Here is a 20,000-nt window from a genome sequence, read left to right as displayed (position 1 = left end):
GATTGGCACTCTCGACGTATTGTGAGAAAATCGCAAATTCCTCGTGAGAACACAGCACTCAGGAGGTATTTGAGGCAAAAGATGGTAAAAAATGCAGGATGTGCGTTTAAATGGTTGTTATCCAATCTAAGGTAGTAGGAAAACGTGGTTTTTGTTTCAATTGCTGCATGTATGAAAAACGAAACTTGTATTATACGTTTTCATATAGCTGTGGTTCCACATTATTCTGGTTTATTCACGCATTTATTGCTGACTAATTTGCTGATGCAGAGCTAAGAATCAGCCTGTAGAAGAAGCAAAGCGTTGATACACTATACTGGGTTCTTGAAAACTTTGCATCCTTTGTAAGTAGGATTTAATTCCCGCCTTGACATGTATTGCCTGTAGTTAAGCAAGTGTTTGGTTCATGACCTCTTGCAACTTCTTCGGATAATTGGTCGGTTGTCGGTAACAAGGCAGCTAAATTCTTTACAGCTTGTAGGTTCGTCTGAACCGCAAAGGTAATCTCATTTGCTGAAACACTATTTCTTAACATAAAAATCTTACTGAGTGTGGACTTTATGCTTGATATTATAAATTCTTTAAAAGAGTCACAGTTGGTGCTATACATTTAGATCTTTTGTTCAAACTGAATAAAGTTAGACAATTTTTGTTCGTTTAAGTTCAATAATTATATAAAAAAACGATAAAATCCAGTAGGTTAAGATCTGGTGAACTGGGAAGGCATTCATTCTTCTCTATAAATCTGGCTAAATTGTCCCTGCACCAGTTTTGATCGAAAATTGCTCCTCCAAGATCATTCAAACATGCTGGAACACATCATTTTCATTTCAGCATAATCTTTTCACGCTAGATTTTACCATTTTTTTCAATAGATATCTTTTATAATACGTTGGGTAAATCTATCCGACTTTTTCGATAAAAAATGATCACTAAACGATCACACCAGTCGCATTTTGAAAACCTGTGGATGTTTTTTTTTTGTTATCTGCTACATCTTTAATGTTTCTGGACCACAATCTATCGTTTTGGACACAACAACTTTGCTCTAGAACAAATAGCTTTTCATCAGAGAATACAAGTCGTGACCAGCGTGCCGCGATACAAGAAGAGTTACTGTTTCATTTTTTTTATGTGCGTTAGCTTCCGAAATTCCGTGAACTTTCAATTTTTCATAAGCATTACATTCTAGCTCCTATTTAAAAAAGTTATGCTTAGTCGAAATCAAAACTTTCAAATCTGTAGCCATTTTTCGTATCGAACGTTGAGGATAACGTCGGATACGTTCCCGAACGGTCTTGATCCCTTTTTCAGTACTAGCCGACTGCTTTCGCTTCCGATCTTTTTTTGTAATTCAAAGAGGAAGTCTCAAGCTATCTTTTAATGGTTCGATATACGAAATCGAGCTTGATTCCAAGATGCTTCAAGGTTTTGAAAAAAGGGCTTGGACGCTCCCTTGTTCAACATCTTTTTTATAACACAGACACGTAATTGTTTCATGGTTCTTAAAACTAGACCCCAAACATAAAACTGACCAATCTCACTGCCAAAATGTTAAGTAAACATTACTTTTTCAGAAAACAATATTGATATTTGAACTAGGTGCTGTGAACATACCAAAATCGTCCAGCAAAAAAGTGTATGAGAATACGGTGGTAGACATTCGTATAGCCGCACCTAGAGGCTCAGGAGTAAAACGGCAATCAATTGCAAACGGATGCATTTTTTGACGGTATCAAACTTTTATTGTGTTACTACACATGTGACTAGTATACATGTAAAATTTGGTTTATATACGTGGGTAATTGTGAGTGCTATGTTTCAAAATGTGAGTAATCGTCAGATTGCAGCTGTTTTAAAATGGACATTCGTATAGCCGCAGTGAAAGAAAAAACATACTCCGCAAAATTCGTTAACACGTATTTGATGGTTGTATTTTTTGTTCAATAGTAGAACTATTCTAGATTATTTTAAGCTTTAGAAATGCTCTTTTTGATAACACCCTGGCTTTTAATTTTTTTTTTAAATAATGCGCCCAGGGTAACTGACAAATAAATAAAAAATGACAAAAAACCAAGCTATTTTTGATAAACTGCAAATCTAATCGCTCTGTTGTTTCAATTATCGGTAGGTATAAGAAATCCATCCATAATTTCCTACGGAAAAAATCCAAAAGGATGGTTAAGCCTCTATCGAAAACGATGAAAATAGTTTCCTAAGGGACAAAAAGTCAGTTTTAGTATGAATCAGCCAGAAATCGGCAACCTTTTGGGCAATTTAAAGGAACTTTGGATGGACCAGTAATAACCAGACGTATTTTATACATAACGGATCATAAACAAATCATAAAATTGGGAGAAAACTCAAAGCAAAGCCAAAGTTGATTAATGCCCAAAACGATCACTGGCTCATTAACCCTAAATTTGGTAACGTAGGTAAAATAAAAGCAAAATGAAGTTCTTTTCAAAGCGAATAAGTAATTTCTTGATAATTTGGATAGATAGAGCCGATATTAGCAGGATTTGAACCATGAGTGACCCACCATACCACATCGAAAGTCAAAGCAAAAAATCGTTGGTGAGGGTTTGATGTTTGCTGTAACTTTCTTATCACGTACAGCTTTCCATTTTTTAAATTTCAACTCAAATGTATTCAGGGATGTAAACAGAGCCTTTGCAAGACATTTTTATTCATCTATCGGGGATTGAAGCCTTTTATTACAGGACAATAACATATCAATTAATTTTCACCAACAATTGAATGCATGGTTTGGAGACAAAAATATCACTTTATCCAAGTGTGTAGTATGCATTTCTTATTGCCATTACATAAAAAAGCGTTTTGGTTTTTATTTGGATTGATTTCTTAAAAAAATCGGTATAATAAAAATATTTCAAGTTTAAGTCAGGTCATTGACGACTGTTACACTTAAATTGAATAGCAAACCCATTAAATCTTATCGGAACCCATGGCAAATTATAGTTTTGGATTTGTTAGAAATGTAGGCAGTAATAAAAAATACCAACTTGCAGATTGCTTCGTAAAAACTATTTGAAAAATATGTTTTTCATAAGGTGCGGCTATACGAATGTCCATGTGAAATTTGAAAATTTTCTCATATTTTCTCGAAAACAAGTCCTACACGTTTTTCGTCAATATGTGTTGTAAACAACGATAAAATAAACCTTTTGTATTATTCCAAATGAAAAAAGATCGGCTAGTTTGAGAGAAACGAGAAAAAAACTCGAAAAAACTAGCTGCGGCTATACGAATGTCTACCACTGTATATTGAACACGGTGTATTTGTACGTGGTGTTTATCATCAAGTTATACCTGAAAATTATTGATAAAAATTTATTGAGTTCTGCAAGACGCCGAGTGCCTTCCACAGAACAGTTTCAAACTATTACCAACGCCTCAAAGAGTCACCCTTTTGGTCAGCTGTTTGCCGATGTCTGCTGCCGAGCAATAAGCCACACAGACAGACAGGTGAGAACGGCGCCGGAACGGAGCCACACCATAAATGTAGCTCATGTGAACGCGCCATTCGCGACGAGCTAAGCGTCCGGAGCCCCCGGTAAAGACGACGCAGGAACCACGAAGAAGAGGTGTGCACCAGACATGCCACACCAGGAAAGGTGACGCAACAGCGAAGGTGAGAACAACGCGGCGATAAGCCAACAGCCTCTTCTTGTGGAGCCTCTTGTTAGGCTCAGGGCCCAGGTGAGGTCGAAGAAAAAGCCCAAGCAAAGTGGTCCCCTAGTCTGGGATGGCCAATCTGGAACGACGACGTGGCACGGGTGTGCGGAGGTTTGGTAAATTGCGATATTAAAATGAAACAATTTGCATACAACTAACTGAGACCGAGATGAGATGTAGGACTGCAGCGAACGATGGTTGCTATCGGATACTAGTGAGCATAGCGAGCATAACCATAGCGACGACGGGGCCGCAACCTGGTTCGAGGTTAAGAAGACGATCCAGTCCGGGGCTCCGTTCCACCGAATGCACTTTCCAGAAGCGCACTCTGTCGCCACGAGTTCGTCGCGGAAATTGTGTCAACAGTTCATCATCCATGGACAGAGAGTGATTGAGCTGCTCGGGCGACAGATACGGGCCACCGCGGTGGCGGCTGCTGCCCTCGGTTGGCTAAGCAAAGCGTAAGACGCCTCCCCAATCCCAACTGTCGCGCTGTCCATCAGAAGAGGTGACCGTGAATAAAACCATTATCTCGACTCCGGTCCACTCGCGGGTCGGGAATTCGGAGAATCCACTCTCGGTCCCGCGAATGTCAACTATCCGTCCGTTTTGGTTCCCAGCGCTCCAGAGCACCATGAACTTTGGCTCAACCGGTCGTCAACCGTGAACTCCGTGAGGAGTGATCATCGTGACACAATTATGTCATACGAAAGTCAAACATGGCCACTGCCTTGCTGCCTGCTGGTTGCAGCAACTGTCAGCAAGGGGTCGTCAGCAAGGGGGCTCGCCACGCTACGAAGAACACGCTACAGGCCCCTTGGTATGGCCTGGCCTGGCCTAGCCTGGTCGTCGTCGTTCCGAGCCAAGTGTGGCTGAGCGTGAAAAAACCGATTTATGAAATTGAATCCCGCAGCATAACAAGGGAACCTTCGGCGTCAAGCGACCGACGCTGACCGAGTTTCTGGAATGGCGTGCTCCGAGCGCCGAGCTGGCTCTCAATTCAAGAGCCAAGGAATCCAAGGGAAAATCTTCGGAAGTCCAGGTGCAGCCGTTGGGTTGCGATGGAAATTGGTGCATGAATTTTGATGCCGGTTCCAGAACACCAGGCACCGGGCCGGTTCGGAAGATCGGAAGTGCGCCATGGGATTGGTTTTTTTCGTCTTCTCCCTTGGCGAGCACGCAGCCACCAGAATTAACTGTATCGCGGCGCGGCATCGATAGCACGCGATATCGGACCAGAGCAGGAGATAAACTTTCTGTAAATAATTTCACGCTCCAAGGCCACCTCGGATTGCACGATCGGAACGGGCAATTGCAATGGCAAACGATCAGTTCGGGAATGTTGAACTGTTGTTCCCGAGTGTTTAGTTCTTGAGAACCATTTCCATTCTATTGGGAGGGCCATGGGGATGTGGTTTTCAATTTACTGCCACAGTGAACACATAACGGACTGCCGAAGAGGACTGCGCGTTCATCGTTGCATCGAATGTCGCTGTCAATCGTAGCGCAGTAAAGTGCACGCTGCATGCACTCTTCATTGGCTTTCGGGGAGGTTTTTGGGCGAGGGGGGGAGGCCCTGTCGTCCCGGTAACTGCACATAACTGCATGCTGACGCAGCTGACGACAACCGTGCACTGCTGCTGCTGCTGCCGGATTTAATGATACATTTTCGAGCCACTGCACACTGCCGGTCGCATCCGTTAGCCGGGAATTAGTATGTATGCTAAAGTCGCTAAAGGGTTTTTTCGTCGTGGTGGTGGCAGCAGCAGTAGCGGCAGGGCAAGGCAGTGCACACCGCGATGATGATTTGTCTCGGCATTGAATTCCTTCAGCCACAAGGAGTACAATCCCCGGTTGGACTTGAGGCTGTGTTATGCCTTAGGCAAATGTGAGCAAGTAGGTGCAAATAGCGATTGCGTGTATCTAACCTTTATGCTTTGGCCGGTTGTAGTGGGCTTCAGGAGGCCAGGGTGGGGTATCAAGTAATTGCAGTCATTAGAACGGCAATGCGATAGCCAAACATTGCCAAAGGCCACTCGTTGGGATCAGCGAATGGGGATGCTGTGAAAAGTGCCTTAGAGCAGTAACAGTTTATCGGGATTGAAACTGATACACTTGTGTTTTCTAGCGATTGATGCTTAATGCCTCGTCAGTTTCGGAGCGCCGTAGGATTGACGGTCTGATTTGTTTATAGAGTCTGAATTATCAATTCATTTTCTATCAGCAAGCATTGTGAGCAAGTGTCTCAAATAAAAGTAAAGTTTCCGAAAACAAACAACAGTTGCTCAGAAGAAACAATGCACACGATCTGTAGCTTAGTTATCAGGTATTTAGAACATGTAAAGCATAACCAGACCCTTCGATTCGGACCAAAGTATCCTGCAAATCCGTATGCGAGGAAAATATATTGAAATATAAAGCTTTTTTTTAAACATATATGAGGACGGACGAGCCGTATGTTAAATAAAATATAAAGCTTGGAACACTTAATATTTGGTCGCATTCTTCTACTCACTGTAGCGCTCCTAGTGATCGCTTTGCTACTCTGGTGTGGGTGTTTTTTCAAAGGTCTAAGTCTTTTCTTTTAGTGATAAAAAATTCGTCAAAATCGAACCATGCCTTCAAAAGTTATCGCCGATAAAAGACGAAGGGTGAAAAAAAAAGTCTGCACAATCTTTATGAAAACTTAATTTAACTGCAGTAAAAACCCACGTAAAACTCCAATTTGGCAAAAACCAGCAGACAAATTTGACTTTAGCAATCGTAGAGGAAGTACGATGTAAGGTTTTAGTTCATTTAGGCAGATGAAATTTCCCGTAAATTACTCATTTGGGAAGCGATCTGCAGTTATCGCTTGAAAACGACGGGTGTTTTTATGACGGGAGGGTCCATGAACGGCCGTTTGTACAAAAAAAAAGCCTGGAAAAGATCGTTTTATCTTTTATTAAATGACATAAAGGTCCTGTTAAATTTTCGTCCGATTTAGCAAGTTGCCATTCCAGTACAGAGATCATAAAGTGGTTTCGAAACAACAGCATTGATTTCATACCAAAAATCTTCAATCCACCAAATTGCCACAGTAGTATCGTCCAATACCATTATAGTGGGCTATTATCTACTAATGACTACATAAACAATGTAAAATGATTAAAAATCCATTTGTAATGTACAAATGGTGTAAAAAAAATGGCCAATGAGACTTCTTCCACTACTGTGCAGAACATTATGTGTAACATAAAACCAAAAGTGCGTAAATTCATACGCAACGTGGCCCAATAATTTCTACGCGCTTTTATTTATTTACTGGAAAGCTAGATAAAATACCTACAAAATGATACCTTTACCATGTGTCTAGCTTATTTCTAGCCTGAGATGAGACCTGTTTTATGCGGCCAAATATTAACTGTTCCATGCTTTATGCACCTATAACTGATCAATCTGAAAAAAAGTTTCGACGAAATACGAAGAAAGCATTTTAAGGCATGCATGTAGTGTGTAGATCAACTTTGAGCAACTCATGAGACATGCGAGAAACGTCGAGTCTAGGGGCAACATTTAGGGAACATTTAGTACCGAACAAGGAAGTTTGTTTTGGGCAAACGACACTCTCAAATAAAGAATCTCTAAAAAAAGTGCAAAGTTACGCGCGCAACTCCTTTGGTAAGGCCATCAATCAAGCTGTTAGATGGTTTCAGGATCGTACATTAATTATTGAACTCCTTGTAATAACTCTCAGGTATGAAATTCTGCAAGATCATTTGGTAGAAGAACCCATCTATCTAACGAATTAATGTACATTTTTGCTGATATTTTTTTGCCAGGATGCGCTGGACATGACCAATGTATCCAGCAGTGGATAGATGAATAAGATTCTGGTATTCTGTGACACTGCAGAACGGTTCGTGCATTTCGTTTTATCAAGGCGAAATTTCCAGTGAAGTTTGAGACAGATTTGGTTAACTCCAAGTACAGTCGAAAGGTACTTTAGGTGCAACAATCGAGTTTATTACTTTTCATTCTTTCTTTTATTTATCCCCAATTCAAACATTATTTGAAGAAGAGTGTTTTTGTGAGCTATGAAGTCAAACCGACTAACCAATATGTTTAATTTGCGATTGAGGATATTCGTCGAAAGCTACGAAAATTCATCGAAATCATAAGGAAATAATTTCGGAAAAGGAAAATTAACAGCATTTTTACATACAACGTTAACGTCTGTACTTTTTTAACAGCCCAGCACACGCAACTGTTTTGTGACTGCGAATTCTAAGTAGCTCCAGCATCAATATCCAAAACATGAGCTGCACTCGATCCAGAACGAATTAGGATTCATTCTATTAAGAAGAAAAAAGCTGTTCTTAACCAGCCCCAAACTAATTCGATTGCCAGCGGACTTTGTATCAGCGTGATCCAGATCTACATCTTTGGGAAGTGGGATAAGTATCGCCCCCAAACGGAAACGAAGCTCAACAGAAGCGTTCTTGGAAATTCCAGTGAAAGGCAAGCAAGGCGCTGGCTCTGCTAGCGTTGCATGTCCGGGCATTGCCGGTTGTGTGCCACTGCGCATTGCATTCGCCCCATTTTTCAATTAACTGAATCCAATAAGCGCAAGCGATACAAACGCGAACGCGAACCACGCGATTCTGGAATCGAAAGACTTCAACGGGAGTGATCACGAGAAACGCGCCAGCGCCACCGTCGCCACCGGGAGCATAACGGCGTTTCAACCATCGGACACGGAAGCTCCGGCAGCAGCAGCGGAAGTTTGTTTTTGTTTTTCATTTTCCGGAATTGTAGCTCCCTGTTCGTGGGGTAATTGAGGGAAATTTTTTGATAAACCGCAATGCGGCTGAACCACGTGGCCAATGGCAGCGTCAATCGGTAATTGGCCGCTGATTTTAATTTCCGTAATTTATCTTTCGCCACACGACATTATGAATATGTGCCGGAGCAGCGCGTTCTCTGCAGTTAATGCGGTTATGGTTTGGGCATTTAAGGATTGAAGAAACAAAAAAAACGAATGGCGATGTCATGCACATCGCTTATGGTCTACTTTACAACGGCTGGCTCGGTGGCGCCGCGTGCTAACTGTTGTTCTGAGGTACGGAAGCAGCATATAATGTGCGTAACGCAGCCACATTCCTCTTCACACCTTAGCTAATTATGTTTCCCCCTCTCTCTATGATGATGATAATTCAATGACAGATTCGGCTGCTACTTACCACGGTGAACAGTACCGCGACCAGATGCCCGCTGCTACACTCGACAATACTTGACCTTAGCAGTTTCATCTTCGCTTTCGTTGTAAGCATTGGCCCGTACCGTTAGGCCGTTCGAGGCAGGAACACAACAACACTCCACTACACTCTTTTCGCTGCGGTTTACGGAGCGTACACGAGGGAGGTTTGTCTTCTCATCCAGCAGGTGGCCCGCCGTTCGTGGAAACTAATGCAGCATGCGGCGAGCGACGGACAATCGGCTAGGAAAAGGGCGTACCAGGGCGATCTTACTTTACTGACGGAGAGATGAAGAAAAGACGAACGGGAAACGTTACAACCACATACCACACAACACACCGCGCACGCCGATAATGGTGGAGTTTTCGTTTTCGGTGCGGAATGTAAGTGAAAAAAAAAGTGCTAATCATGGAGGTGTTTTTGGAGTGGGCGTAATCGGGGGTGGAGAAAGAAGGTGGCGGATAATTGCGTGCTTCAGGAGCTTCTGTTTGTCTCAACTGATCGCCAGCGTGATTGATGTTGACGGTGTGTTCCTTGGAAAACTTTACAATTATTTCCAGTTCCCTGCGTTGTTGGATTTCAAAGACTTCTGCTGCTGTTATAGAGAAAGGGATAAGCGCAGTTCACGGCAGTCCACTGAAGGAAGTCCGGTTACGTGCCGTGAGCGGCATCAATTGCCTTCGTCGATGCCGTTTGCGCGCCTCAAGCGCTAATCTCGGACTCGAACACGGACTCGGAAACAGTTAGCAGCCCTTCTTCCGTAACTGGTTTCGATTTCTTTCCACCACTCCACCAGTGATGAGATGTTGTTGCACCTTCCTGACAACCTGTCGTGGACCGGCTAGCCGGGCTGCCGGGCCACTACGCCCCCGGAGGGTTCCATCGATCGATCGACCGGTTGCATCGGAAACCGGCCTTGTCCGGCGTGGTTACCATAGGAAGACATCTCGGGCCCCCGGGGGGAGAGGTCTGTCCTACAAAACGCGGACTGAAATAAGGTTAAATGCAATGGTGGCGTCCTGACGTGCGATCGCGAGCCGCATCGTATCCCCATTCGATGCGGCTGCTTCGCGTTCCCCGCGAGATTAGACGCCTTCTAGGCCGGGAATTAGTTTCGATTTCAAACCCCACCAGCATCGGGCCATCGATGGGACAGGGGGCCCGGGCGTGGTGTGTAAAAGTTTGCAATATTGAAAATGGAGTTCCGGGGGTAAGGGCCTGCATTTACATACAACCTTCCCACCCCCCGGCGGTGGCTAGGACCAGCATATGATGCGCGCTGTGATAGTGACAAGCGAAGGGATGTACAGTGCGAACGTACCAACGGAGAAAGTTACATGGTTGGTGGCGGGAGTCATCCCGCTTCTCCACTTTATCATTCTACAGGGTGTGCCATAAACAAAATGCTACAATGTTCATTTGACTTACTAGGGAATGTTTTTTTTTTTTGGATTGGTGTATTCGTCGCACTAATATCTGCCAAACGATGTATAAAACTCCAGTAAAATGTACCCAAATGTGCAGTAAATGTACTCGATCCAGTAAAATGTACCCAAAGTTACGCGAAAAGTCGTGTTCTCTGATGAGAAACCGTTCACGGCCCTTCCAGCATCAAAATCCCGGGAGGATAGGTTCATATTAGCCCTGAAGACCAAGAATGTCACAGAGAATGTAATGATTGATGTTCTTCAGCAATCATCCTACAGCAGTTATGATGTTTGATGCTCCAAACTAGTATAAAAATCAGCGGTAAAATGAATACTGAAGTCTGGATCAATATTTTACAGGACAAACGTTTTGGGTTAAAGAAAACTTTGACATGTTTGAAAATATTGTATTTCAGCAAGATGCAGCCACGTTGCATTCTTCTAAACGAACACAAACATAATTGACCCCAAACATGAACCGCATTTTTAGAACACTGTTTTAAGCTACAAGCTGCACAAGCATTGGAGTTCATTGAGGTTTTCAATGTTGAAATATTTTCAATCAAAAATCTGTAAATCTAATCTACAATCACTGCCAGTGTCGGTTCAATGGTAGCTTCCAAAGGCCAAAACTTGGTCCTTTATGTTGGAGACCTATTTTAACACAAGACGCACGTTCTCGATATCATATTCTCATAACCGATTCCTACAGGACAGAACTGTGCGATCTTTCACCTTGAGAGTTTGAGAAGTTGCAAACTTGCATACAAATTCGTCGTGAGAAGCGGCACATGCTTGTAGCAACTGAAAATGTTGAGAAGCCAGAGAACATCGTAGAAGAAAAAAAACTGCACCCAAAAGAAATCGATCAAATGACTGATATCGATCTACTATTGGCAAAAATTAACATGGCATGTCAGGAGGTTCAGCATAATCGTGCATTGATAAGTTCTACAACGCAAGAAATCTTGGATATTTTGATGGCATCAATTTTTTTTCTCTCTTCAATCTTTCTACTGTAGGTGATCGGTTTTGATCAAAAGATGTTTAATTTTGATAATCCTGATGATGATGTCACAGGCAACTGAAAAGATTTACGGCAAGAACAGAGTAATTTCTCCTCTAGAGATTTTCGACGAGACTCTCAAATGATTTGACTTGTGTTTTGTCAAGTGAGCAGCTTACACCTACGCTTTCGAAGATGGTCTCAAACAAAAGATACAAGTTCCACGATCCTGTCTGGTAGGTTTTCGAGCTGAATGACCTCTCAAAAATGTTTTTCATTAGCAAAAAAAACCTCAGAGTTCAAACCAAACCATGGTATAATATCTGGGTATAATTCTATCTGGGCAGAGTGATTGAAAGTGCCCAGTTTGAACAAAACATCTCAGGACAGTAATTGATAAACCCTATGTACATAGTACGTGATTTATTAGTTGTTATTTAAATTGTTCTATAGATCGAGATGAATGTTTTGGTATTGAAAGAAAACCTCTTAAAATGGCTTCGAATTTCATTAAAGAATTGTTGCATTTTCCATTCCCTGTCGCATCGTGCAGCGGTTTGAAGGGAGAGGGTAAACTGTAAACGAATCCTGCCCCCCATAACAGGGCACCTGGCTCATCAATCAAACCAGCAGCATACCGTCCCTACATTCCACTGTTGGCAGATCGAGGGAATTGGCAAAAAAAAAAGGGGGTTGAATAAAGGAAATCCCATAGATCTGATCCTGGATCTAGGGCAACCGATAGTCTATTCCGTTGGCATTCGGCGCAGTGCGGGCATTTCTGGCTGGATTTCCTGTTCCCTGCTGCTTACCCCGCTCCCCCCTCGCCCATGCTTATCGATGCTTCATCTTGCCACCTTTAGAAAGTGCTCTCATCTCGTGCAACAACAACAACAACCGCGACGCCTGGCGCCGCAACACCTGTACACTATCGTTTTCACGCCGCCCCTCAACCCGGCCCCGGGGGGACCATGCTGTCAAACCAGCACCGCGGTGACACCGTTTCGCGGGCCAATGGTTTTACCTTCCGCGACAACCGCGACCACGACCACGACGATGACGACGGTTCTCAATTTCTCATTGCTCCATTACCTCGAAACCAGCCACGACAACGAGGAGGAGGAGGAGTAGGAGAAAGAAAGCTTTGGAAAAAAACACGCGGAAAACCAAGCGCAACACAACAATTGGCCATCATTAGTAACACTATCGCGCGATCAAACCGACACAACCGCCGAACGAGCTTGCGCTCCGGGCCCGAAATCGAGTCCCCGAGATCCCTGCACCCCCATCCCCCCTTCTCCTTCTCCTTTCACTCTCATTGCGCTGAACGATTGCGTTCCATGGCATATTTTTGGGGTTTCCCCCCAAAAACTAAAAGCAACTAGCTAGTTACCAGTCTCTTTCACCCCCCACTCCCACCGGCTGGTATGGAACGGATCGCAACGGGAGCGAAAGGCCCGGTGGCGCCCCGTGAAAAGTGTGGCGGAACCGGCCCCAGATTGTTTGGCTCCGAAAAGAAGCCGCAAGTTGGGCGCCACTCTAGTGCAGAGCGGACGATTAGTCATTCTGCATTTTCACTCCCCACTCTGGTTGCTCTCTCTCTCTCCTTTTCCTCCTTCTCCTCCTCCTCCTTACGACCTTGATCCCTGATCGAGAGTTGATCGAGCTCCAAGCAAGTGATCCGCGGTGCCCGTCACATTATCCCGATCTGTCACAGTTACTCCAGTTACCGCCGACAATCTGGGTAAATATTGGTTCCAGCGAGTTGGTGGTGGTGGTGGTAATGCGCATTTCTCTCTCTGTCTCTTCGTCTAAGCGCACGCGCCATTTCCACCCCTCGGGCGACCCTCGGAAGGCATATCCATCATCACAATCAATTGGCACACATTTTCGTGGCGCGTTTTCCTTTTTTATTGCCAGCACAGAGGGTGTCAGGGAGTAGAGTGTGTGATCTCGTTTTCCGGACCGATCACCACTCCGGGAATCCTGCCGCTGCCACTGCTGGTGCTGCGTACCCAATTGGCATCGAGCCAAACCTCCCGTCCGAGGTGGGGGGGGCCCCTCGTGGATCGGTAATTCAGGTTAGAGACTGACGTCCACTCCTTGGCCTCCCATTGGCGGTGCTGGAGAAAGGTGATTAATTGTTGCGCCTCGGCAGCGAAAAGGGCTCTCCCCGGTGCTAACGAAACGGGTTTAGCGAGTTTGATCGAGTTGATCGACCCGAAGCCTGCCTGTCATCCCGCGATCAGCATCATCAGGGAGCCAATACTACTCTCGAGCAGTGGAGCAGCTACAAATGGCCTTCGGGTTTCGGGTCTCTCCCCACCCATCATTAGTGCCAAAAGTAGGTAAATCCGTTCGAAAACGAAATCGAAATAAATTAAATTCCAACACCGGGCGCGCGGTCGGCCCGCCGGTGGCCAGACAAACGAAGTGAATGAATATAATAAAAATTATCATCTTCCAACAAGCCCACCCCGTTCCACACCCAATCTAAGGCCCCCGAATCGGAAGGCGTTGAGTTTTCATCAAAACAACAAAAAAAGGGGGGCTGGTGAGGAATAGAAAACACGAAATGCCTGCCGCACGCGGGAAAATCAAATCAAAGGTCAGCCATTCAGTGCCCAGCGCTGACTGGCTGCATTGTGAATTCCATTTTTCGATGCTTTTGCAACGCGGCTCATCAAAATGCGCGGCTGACCTACTTCCCAGTTCGCAGCGAGGGAGCTGCGAGCGAGTGCTAAAAATGTGTCGCAGCAGCAAGAAAATAACAGCATGACAGACCGGAATGTCGTCTAGCCGATTATGGATGGATGGATGGATGGAAGATGAGCAAGCAGCACATCAAGTTCTGCGAATCATCGTTACATGCAGGATGCAATCTTAGCACATTTGGAGTTGATTGCTTCTGCTATGCATCCGAGACATAAAGAGAGAAAGAGTTGCAACCAAACATAATCTTAAACCGTTTCAGTTCAGTCTTAAACAACGCTCAAAACGGAATGGCACCAGCATCGGTGATGACGATCCACCACCGTCAAGAACAATGATATCAGCACAGACACAGGCACAGATACACGAAGGGATATGCTCCATATTTAACGCACCGAAAATCACACTTGAAGCAATGCTGGCAGGAACACTGCACCGTAAAGTCCACTACCGTGCACCTCAGCAACACAATCAGAAGAACGAAGACGATCTAAGACACAACACAACACGTGAGTTCACCACGAGGAGGATCCTCCTTTGTCTGGGCGCGAAACAGGCGAATCGAACGGAAGATGCGATCGCAACGCAAGCGGCTCAGCGGTTCGCGTCTGGACGACAACAACAGGCACTTTTGCTTGCTAAGCCACTCCAACGGCTCCAATCGGGTAGGTCTGCTTCGGTTGCACGCTCGCTAGTGAATGATCTTGACTTTGGCCGCCGCTGCAGCATCATACCCGGGGGCCCGTTGGTTGGTCCGTGGCGCTTATGCTGCATGCCAAGTGCGAAGCGGTTGAAGAGAGAGGGAGAGATATAGTGAAAGAAAAAAGAAACGGCAGAAGGGGGGCGGATTGGGGTTGTTGGCGAGATCCGCTATGCTTCAGCGGTGGTGTGGGTCGCGGGGAGGGGTTCGCGGTAGGTTCGAGCATTTTCCCGGCTGGATGAGATTGTGGCGCACGTTGCATACCGGTGCCGCTGCTGCTGGTATACTACCATGCAGAGAGTGTAGTGCCCCGGAAGGAACCCGGGGAGCATTTTGGTTTCAGCAACATGTTGTTTTCGGATATGATTTCATCCGGTATCATGTGACATGCTGGTGAGGTTTGATAAGGGAAAAAGCAGACGTAGGGGAGCAATAATCGATGTTTCTAAAGTGTTCAAAGATGAGTTTTTCATTTGTTCCTTCGAAATGTGCATTAGTCGAATGCGCGTGCGAATATCAAAGATCTACTTATAACGATGAGTTATTTTCGTTACTAGATCAGTTTTTCTTCATTGTAAAACGTAGATCGCTTCTGGTTTTACTGTTTTCCAAATTGACTTCAAGTAAAATTCAAGCTAGAGTGCAGTAAAAATTGATTATCCAAGACAGTTTTTTTAAGTAAAAGAATTATTAGTAGTAGTATAAAGTTAGGTTCCTAGACATTTTCCTATACAATAGCTCTATACTCCAGATATGTTTCTTTCTAAATGTTCTCTTCCCGTCGATGACACAAAATCTGACTTAGCACCGGCTTGCTTACTATTAGTTTACAGAAATTGGCATTAATCTATTATTTGACACAAACGAAGGCAAATTTTAGCTCAAAACCCTGTAGAATCTTTTGGAGAAGTTTGTAATATAAATTAATTGGAATAAACTGCGATCAGCGCTTCTCGTACGACACATTCCTAAAAAAACGATCGAACAATACGAAGTAATTATGCATTACTTATAATGTGATGAAACGAAATGAAGTAATCAAGTCTCAATTTAATCATCTAAATCAACTTAAAAATGAAAAAAAAACAAAAACACTTTTGATATTCCAATCCGAAGGCCACAATTTGCAACGAAATTGCCTGCATCGGAAATAGTATAGAAAAAGAGTTTATCTACCATCATTGGATTGAATTTTTTTTCCTATTTTTCCACCAACAATGTTGTCAATAAAAATTATTAATATTCCTTCTTATTCGCATTCCTGCTTGTTCCCAAAGTTTTCTTGTAAATTTATACGGCCCTTTTTCGTTTAGACCTTTAGTTTTCGATTCTTAAAAGCTTTTCCAATCTTCTTTGTTATAAATTACCAAAGTTTTAAATTTGTTCTTACATGTTTGAAATTATATAGTCCACAATTTTAATGTAATTATTAGTGGTTGTTTAAACAGTTGCGCGGCCTTTTTTTAATAGAAAATGCAACAGAGACGATTTAATAGTAATTCATTGTTGAGATCTTACAAAATCGTGGATTTTCAGAAAAAAAAGTTTTGCTTGTTTCTCTCAATAGTTAGAGAATTGCTATTTGAGACCATCTATTAAACATATGCATGGTGGTTTCCAATGGCTAATCGAACGAACGAAGATTTAATGACGATATTTTTTGCAAAACCACGTATCGCTTGTTCCCATCTTTACCTCAAATGATAAAAAAAATACACTAATCAAGCTCTCAAAATGGATACAATGCTAGAGCCGATGAAAGTACAAATATATTTCCTATATTTGCAAATAACATCTTGATAGTCATTGATGATCATGATATGGACCTCCTTGTGATGAATGTGGAACAATGTTCCCTCCAAAATAACCTTTCTTTCTCGTCTCTGCAGTTAGAGAGCGAAAACACAACATCTTCAGTCTACGAGTATACCACCTATTGCATCCACCCTCACAGTATCAAGTATTTTATGGGAATCTTTTTTGCACAAAGCACAAATCGATCATGCTCCAAGCGAAGTGGAAGATCGACTTTTGTCGGTACAAAAAAAAAGGTCCAACAATAAACAGCTGTAAGCTGACGTTGGCTCTGGATTGGCGTTCTTGGGCCGTTTTTTTCTTGTGGCCAAGAAACCAGCGAATGTGAAATCGACCACACGAGCTCCCCAGATGAGCTGTCCGTTTACCGTTTGCTCCTCCCCATCCCTCACCCCCCCGGGGCCACTTCCGTATCAGCAAATTTAATTAAACTTACTCGCACCGTTCTTAGGAAAGTAGGTGAGAACCACGTGGCGATCGAGCGTGGCGCCAGTCTAAATACTAACCGAAGCCAGCAAAACAACAGCAACAACAACACCAACGTCCAGCGCACTTCATGTGCACGCAAATGAAAGGCAAAGCTGGACTTGGCTTAAAAGCTTTCCAACCATTTCCAGAACCAATACCGTGCGCACTCTACACGCGCGATCGGGAGTGGGAAAAACCGATCGAATTGCGAAAAATGTTTGTATTACCTCCTTCTCTACCACCGAAAAACATAGAAAAAGGCCGAAGCCAAGTGCAGCTGTTGGCATGTTGGGAGCCGGACGAGATCAGGTGTGATCGGCTACAATTGCCAATTACGCCAGATCGTCCGAGCAGTGCCGTAACTTCAGTACGCGTTTTCATACACTCGCTGATTGATCAGAGGAATCGGGCGGAGCACACGAGGGGGAGTAGAGAGCGAGGGCGCGCGCACGTATCAGCTATTTTGGCGGAAAATTGAAGAAGATCATCTCCCAATCGTGCTAGATCCGTTCTGGCGCAAGGTTCCGGTATCGAATAGCGATTGAATGGAGGCCAAAGACCGAGGGGTTTTTGGAAGGGCGAGGAAGAGGCGGCGGTTGTGTTCTCGGGTTGTTTCGGTCGCGGTTCTAACGGTTGATCGCAGGCGAGAGGCGTATCGTTGGTGCATTGTCCACCATCTGGATGACTAGCATCTGCTTTTAGGAATGCTTTATGTTGACTGTATCTTTACAATTTTAGCACAAGTAGCAAGTAGCAGCCAGGCAAGGTTCTAACCACACGAACGGAATCCAAATGGTGAACATTTCGGTATGCTATCCTTTTCATTATTGCCTTTTTGGCTTTTGTATTTGATGATGATCTTCAGTATATTCCAACTAGGAGAAATATTTTAGATAGTGTTTTGTGCAAATGTTATCTATTTATGACATAAAGTAATTAGATAATGATGATTCTCGTGTGTTCAGGTAGTAAAACTAGAAAATTCGATCAAATGTGAGATTCTATCAGTGATAGGTCAAGTCGTTTGACCGTTACTTGCTTGCGTTTATCGCCCAACATCTATCTATTCTCTGTATAGCAACAGCTATTCTCTGTATATTTTTTTGTATTTCTCTACATAACACCGCAGTTGCGCAACGGGATATTGTTTATGTTTTAATCAATCCCTGTAGTATTATGTTTTGATATAGCAAACATACTGTATCTACGAATTAGCTTACGATATAAACATAAGGCATCTTATTTCAATTTGACAAACTCTAATTTGTTGAGCACTAAAATGTTGAGCAATTACAATAACCTTCCATCTCATGGCCGACGTAAGCTGTTTTCCAAAGTATAAAGAATCATTGTGACATTTTTTTTTATTTCATCGCTAACAGACACACGGGTTTGAAACAATTTACTATAACAAAGAGCTGTCCATTTTACCATAAACGTATCCTACATGATCTGTCGCAAAGTAAACTGGACTTTTTACATAGAAAAATTTCTGGTGGCGCTATCCTAATATGAGTAATTTTGTTTGAAAGCTGCATCTTTGAGGGACTTTCAGTCAAAATTTCATAGCATATGGTCCTCTAGAAGCTATGTTATAGCGCATAAAGTGACGGTATGTTTGGGTGGTCGGTACAAGGCCCTTCTGAAGGGCCAAAATGTCCGCATAACTTTTTCCTTTCATCCGCAAATGAAGTTTACCGAATACTTAAAAGCCACAGGAAACCAGATCAGGTGATTACGGGGAAGGATTTTTCGATAAAATGCAGTTTTTTGGTCAAAAAACAGTGGTGAGCGTTGAGCGATGAGGCAGCGCATTATCGGCGCAACATGCGCCAACTTCCATTTTCACGATAATCTTGCCTAATGCGACACATGCTATGCATTAAAAGCTTCATAACACCAAGATAATATATGGCAAACCATTGTTTGGCCGGTTGTTTGGTCAATTTTGATAAAATCCCGCGTTTCTTTCGATGCTCCAAGGCGTAATTTCGATCCTGGCTTAGTTGACATGAATGTCATCGTTGATATCTTCACGACCAGTTTTAAAATGCATATACCACTCATAAACTCTGCCACGGGAGAGACAATCATCACCAAACACTTTTTGCATAAATTAGGTAAACGTTTTACCGAGTTTAAAAGCTAAACTTGATATTGGTTTTTTGTTTAATTATCATTTTTGTACCGATGACAAAAACATACTGTCATTTTAATTCAATAACTTTGCTTCTAGAAGACCAAATGCCATGAAATTTGGACTGAAAGTCGCTCAAAGATGCATCTTTCAAACAAAAATACCCACATTAAGATAGCGCCACCAAAAGTTTTCCTATGCAAAAAGTCCAGTTTACTTTGCGACAGACCATGAAGCTACATTTTTTAAGCTAATCTATTCTAAGAAAGTCATGTACGATTAAAAATCAACTGATAGCAACAGGTCCAATGCCGCTCCACCAATATTATTACATCCATACGAAGGACGATATTAGGTTCCATGTTCACCGCCATAAGATACATTGTGCATCATGTTTGCGTCTTGTAAAATTGATTGAAAATGTGGTACAACAATAACCGGCCAAACAATTAAACTCCGGCTTGTTACAAGCAAACATAGAACCCACCGGAACGTAGCCTGCAACGCCGTACTGTGTGGATTCAATGGCCGCTTCCGCTAAGAACATGCGCCCCATCCAGCCCCTTGGATCGAGCGGAAGTGATCCAGAAAGTTTTCCAATTTGCTACCAACGCTGGATGTTCAATGGAATGGTAAAACCACACATTCCCCCCGATGAGCTAGTCAAACAGCCTGCAACCGAACTGTAACGCTCGCAAACCGATTCATCCGCACCTCGGGAAGCACCACCGCATCACCGGATCGAATCTAGATAAAATTTTTGAAGCACAATTGCTAGTAGAACAGTAACTGCGGTGTA

The 20,000-nt window shown here is 43.3% G+C and overlaps 1 protein-coding gene across 1 annotated transcript in view; it reads right to left on the bottom strand.

The window, feature by feature from the left end:
* LOC126571560 (uncharacterized) overlaps positions 1-9,011 on the bottom strand; it is a 12,394-nt gene extending 3,383 nt beyond the window's left edge. Inside the window, exon 1 of the mRNA XM_050230172.1 lies at positions 8,922-9,011. Coding sequence (XP_050086129.1) covers positions 8,922-9,011 — 90 coding nt within the window. The remainder of the gene's footprint in view (positions 1-8,921) is intronic.
* Positions 9,012-20,000: the final 10,989 nt, after the last annotated feature.

The sequence above is a fragment of the Anopheles aquasalis genome, chromosome 2, assembly GCF_943734665.1.
Source record: "Anopheles aquasalis chromosome 2, idAnoAquaMG_Q_19, whole genome shotgun sequence".
Taxonomy (NCBI): domain Eukaryota; kingdom Metazoa; phylum Arthropoda; class Insecta; order Diptera; family Culicidae; genus Anopheles; species Anopheles aquasalis.
This window is presented reverse-complemented; position numbering and strand designations above follow the sequence as displayed.